We start from the raw sequence: 4,932 nt of genomic DNA, 5'->3' as shown, positions 1-4,932 counted from the left end.
TTTTTTTTTTTTTTTTTTTTTTTGAGACAGTCTTGCTTTATTGCCCAGGCTGGAGTGCAGTGGCACGCTCTCAGCTCACTGCAACCTCCGCTGCCCAGGTTCAAGCGATTCTCCTGCCTCAGGCTCCCAAGTAGCTGGGATTACGAGTACCCACCAACACACTTGGCTAATTTTTTTTGTATTTTTAGTAGGGACGGGGATTTACCGTGTTGGTCAGGCTGATCTTAAACTCCTGACGTCAGGTAATCCGCCTGTCTCGGTTTTCCAAAGTGCGGGAATTACAGGTGGGAGCCACCATACCCAGCTCTGTTCTTCTTCAAGTTAGAGCAATACACCTGCTCTCAAACTTTTCTCATTTAACTTCCAGGACACTGCACTACTGCTTTTCAGCTGGTTCCTCCATCAAACTCTTCCTGATATCTTTTGTCAAACTTTGCTAATATTTTTCCATTTTTTTCTATTCCTTTTTTTTTTTTTTTTTTAGATGGAGTCTTGCTCAGTTGGCCAGGCTGGAGTGCAGTGAGGTGATCTCGACTCACTGCAACCTCTGCCTCCAGGGTTCAAGCAATTCTCCTGCCTCAGCTTCCCAAGTAGCTGGGATACAGGCGTGTGCCACCACGCCCGGCTACTTTTTGTATTTTTAGTAGAGATGGGGTTTCACCATATTGGCCAGGCTGCTCTCAAATTCCTGACCTCAGATGATCCACCCGCCTCAGCCTCCCAAAGTGCTGGGATTACAGGCGTGAGCCACCATGCTCGGCCTATCCTTTCTTTCATATAATATAGATACATTTCATATAAATACAAAAAATACAACAAAATACTGGGTTTCTTCTTCAATACACATTTCAGCATATACATATATTGAATACACATATTTCAACATAAAAATGAGATCTCGCATTATATTGTTCCTACTAACTATATCTTCATCAAAAGATGATAAAAACATCTAACATTCAGGATGTTTTCTTTAGGATGGTTCAAGATGGGAGAAGTATAATCATTCTTATACCCAAATTATTGTACCTTGTGTTTGTAGGGGACTCCTACTTGCTAGGGGTTGTGCTAGCAATATTTTTACTCACCTAACTGGCTGGTTGTCTGGGCCCACATCTGTAAAGCCCATTTTCTGCAGTTTTTGGTACCTATAACATTCATAGTGCTGAGTGTGGGTTTTTTCTTTTAGATTTTCCATATTGGTACAAAGAAGCATATCTCGGAGCTTCACGAAGTCACAGTGATTTTCATTTTCCACTAGTTAAAAAAAAATGAATCGACAACATTCAGTATCAATCCCTGACAATCAGTAAGTGTTCATGAATGAATACATGAACACAAAACACATTTAAAATAACATACAACTGAACAATTTGATTAATACCTATAATTCTTATAACCATGTAAGTGTAGTTGTACTATACATACCAGTCATAGGCAGATATTATTTATAGGTTAGCAAATTTGCTTTAAACTTATTACCTGAAGAATAAGCAGGAAATACTGAAATACTATTTTATATGCATATTTGCTATAAGTTTTTATTAACAATTACGTTAGTTATAAACTACCTCTGGGTATTTCGGAGTGCTAACAGAATATGTAATATAACATCACTAGTGTAAATAATTTTATCAGAGTAAATTCTGCTAGCAAAAAAGCCTTACAATTGTAAACACTTTTGTTATAAAATTACATTTATATATCATATTTAGGAGACACTGTTAGTCAATATTCAAAACCAATCAACAAATTCACATAGCTGTTTTAATGATACATACAGACTGACAGTAAAGACATGGAAAGATATTCCATGCAATTAGAAACTAAAAGAGAGAGCACGGAGAGCTATACTCCTATCACAGAAGATAGACTTTAAGTCAAAAACTGTAAAATGATATAAAGAAGGTCATCGTATCATGATGAAGAGGTCAGTTCATTTAAAAAATAACAATTGTAAATACATATGCACCCAATACCACAGCTTTTAAATATATAAGGCAAATATTAGTAGACCTGAGGGGGAGATAGACTGTATTACAATAATAGTAAGGGACTTACACACCCTACTTTCAGCAATGGACAGATTATCCAGACAGAATATCAGTAAGAAAATGTCAGATTTAAACTACAGTTTGGACCAAATAGGCCTAATGGACATATGTGGAATATTTCATCCAACAGCAAAGTAATACACATTTTTCTCAAACAAACACAAGACATTCTTCAGGATAGATTATATGTTAGGCCACAAAGTAAGTCTTAATATATTTTGAAAGAATGAAATAAAAATGTGAGTGCAGATGTCTTTTGACAGATCAATTTCATTCCACTAGGGTACACACCCAGAAGTGGTACTGCTGGATCATACGGTAATACTATTCTTAGATTTTGAGGAACCCTCATATTGTTTCCCAAAATGGCTGTACCAACTTCAATTCCCACCAATGATGTTTAAGAATTCCTTTTCCTCAGCCGGGCACGGTGGCTCACGCCTGTAATCCCAGCACTTTGGGAGGCCGAGGTGGGCAGATCATGAGGTCAGGAGATCAAGACCATCCTGGCTAACATGGTGAAACCCCATCTCTACTAAAAATGCAAAAAGTAAGCTGGGCAGGGTGGCGGGCACCTGTAGTCCCAGCTACTCGGGAGGCTGAGGCAGGAGAATGGCGTGATCCCGGGAGGTAGAGCTCGCAGTGAGCCAAGATCAGGCCACTGCACTCCAGCCTGGGCTACAGAGCGAGACTCCATCTCAAAAAAAAAAAGAATTCCCTTTTCTCTTGGGAACATATATACACTGTTGGTGGGAATATAAATTAGTTCAGCCATTGTGAAAAGTAGTTTGATAATTTCTTTTTTTTTTTCTTTTTTCTTTTTATTTTTTTTTGAGACAGAGTTTCGCTCCTCACCCAGGCTGGAGTGCAGCAGTGTGATCTCGGCTCACTGCAACCTCCACCTCCTGGGTTCAAGTGATTCTCTGGCCTCAGCCTCTTGAGTAGATGGGATTACAGACATCCACCACCACGCCGAGCTAATTTTTGTATTTTTAGTAGAGACGGAGTTTCACCATGTTGACCAGGAATGGTTTCGAACTCCTGACCTCAGGTGATCCACCCTCCTTAGCCTCCCAAAGTGCTGGGATTACAGGCGTGAGCCACCGCACCCGGCCTGACAATTTCTTAAAGAAGTTAAAACAGAACTACCATTTGACCCAGCAATCCCATTACCAGGTTTATACCCAAAGGAATATATATTGTTCTATCATAAAGACACAGGCACGTGTATGTTCATCGCAGCACTATTCACAATAACAAAGACACAGAATCAATATAAATGCCCATCAGTGGTAGACTGGATAGAAAAAATGTACATATACACTATGGAATACTGCACAGCCTTAAAAAAAAAGAACAAGATCATGTCCTTTGCAGAAACATGAATGGAGCTGAAGCCATTATCCTAAGCGATGTAATGCAGGAACAGAAAACCAAATACCACACACTCTCATTTGTAAGTAGGAGATAAATATTGAGAACTCATGGACACAAAGAGGGAACAACAGACGCTGGGGCCTCCTTGAGGGTGGAGGGTGGGAGGAGAGTGAGGACAGAAAAGCTACTATGCTTACTTTTTTCTTTTCTTTTCTTTTTTTTTTTTTTTTAGTTTATGTGCTGCTGAAAAAAGGGGGTACTTTTTTTTTTTTTTTTTTTTTGATTCGGCGTTTCAGTCCTGTTTCCGAGGCTGGAGTGCAATGGCGTGATCTCGGCTCACTGCAACCTCCGCCTCCTGGGTTCAAGTGATTTCCTGCTTCAGCCTCTCAACTAGCTGGGATTACAGGAGCGCGCCACTAAAGCCTGCAAATTTTTGTTATTTTTTAGTAGAGATGGGGTTTCGCCATGTTGGTCGGGCTAGTTTTGAACTCCTGACCTCAGATGATCCACTCGCCTCGGCCTGCCAAAGTGCTGGGATTACAGACTCGAGCCACTGTGTCTGGCCAGTACTATGCTTACTATCTGTGTGATGAAATAATCTGTACACCAAACCCCCATGACGTGCAATTTACCTACATGACAAATTTGCACACATACCCCTGAACCTAGAATAAAAATTTTTTAAAAAAAGAATTCTCTCTTCTCCATATGCTTGCCAGTACAGGTGACGGTTTGTCTTTTTGATAATAGTCATTCTAACAGACATGAGATGACACTTTATCACATGTTTAATTCACGTTTTCCTGATGATTAGAGATGCTTTTTTTTTTTTTTCATGTTTCTTTTGGCCATTTGTATTTCTTCTTTTGAGAAGAGCCTGTTCAGGTCCTTTGCCCATTTTCCCTTGTGTTATTTGTTTTCTTGCTATTGAGTTGTTAGAGTAATAGCAAAAATATTATATATTTAGGACATTAGCCGCTTGTCAGATGTATAAGTTGAAAATATTTTTTCCAATCTCCAGGTTGTATCTTCCTGCTATTAATTGTTTCTTTTGGTTTTGTTGCTGGTGTTTTTGAAGTTTTTTGTTTTTTGAGGCGGAGTCTTACTCTGTCACCCAGGCTAGAGTTCAATGGCGCGATCTTGGCTCACTGCAACCTCCACCTCCCGGGTTCAAGCGATTCTCCTGCCTCAGCCTCCCTCCCAAGTAGCTGGGATTACTGGCACCCACCACCATGCCCAGCTAATTTTTGTATTTTTAGTATAGACGGGGTTTCACCATGTTGGTCAGGCTGGTCTGAAACTCCTGACCTAAGGTGGTTCACCTGTTTCAGCCTCCCAAAGTGCTGGGATTACAGGTGTGAGTCACTGTACCTGAGCAGCTTTTGTTGTAAATCCGCTCTCCTGTGGCAGAAGTGCACAGGCCAGGGATCATGAAGACCCTCGAGTCAAACCTGGGTATCAGGCTTGGAGTTGGTTTTACTATGGACACATTCAATCAGCC

The 4,932-nt window shown here is 40.3% G+C and overlaps 1 protein-coding gene and 1 pseudogene across 1 annotated transcript in view; both read right to left on the bottom strand.

Moving 5' to 3' along the window:
- SEPTIN14 (septin 14) overlaps positions 1-4,932 on the bottom strand; it is an 89,106-nt gene that overhangs the window by 28,224 nt on the left and 55,950 nt on the right. Inside the window, exon 6 of the mRNA XM_017867300.1 lies at positions 1,089-1,257. Within this exon, the coding sequence (XP_017722789.1) occupies positions 1,089-1,257 (169 nt within the window). The remainder of the gene's footprint in view (positions 1-1,088; positions 1,258-4,932) is intronic.
- Positions 1,445-4,932, bottom strand: part of LOC108526493 (borealin pseudogene) — a 9,224-nt pseudogene continuing 5,736 nt past the window's right edge.

The sequence above is a fragment of the Rhinopithecus bieti genome, unplaced genomic scaffold, assembly GCF_001698545.2.
Source record: "Rhinopithecus bieti isolate Rb0 unplaced genomic scaffold, ASM169854v2 scaffold_3947, whole genome shotgun sequence".
Taxonomy (NCBI): domain Eukaryota; kingdom Metazoa; phylum Chordata; class Mammalia; order Primates; family Cercopithecidae; genus Rhinopithecus; species Rhinopithecus bieti.
Note: the sequence above shows the minus strand (reverse complement) of the source record. Positions and strands in the feature narration are given on the sequence as shown.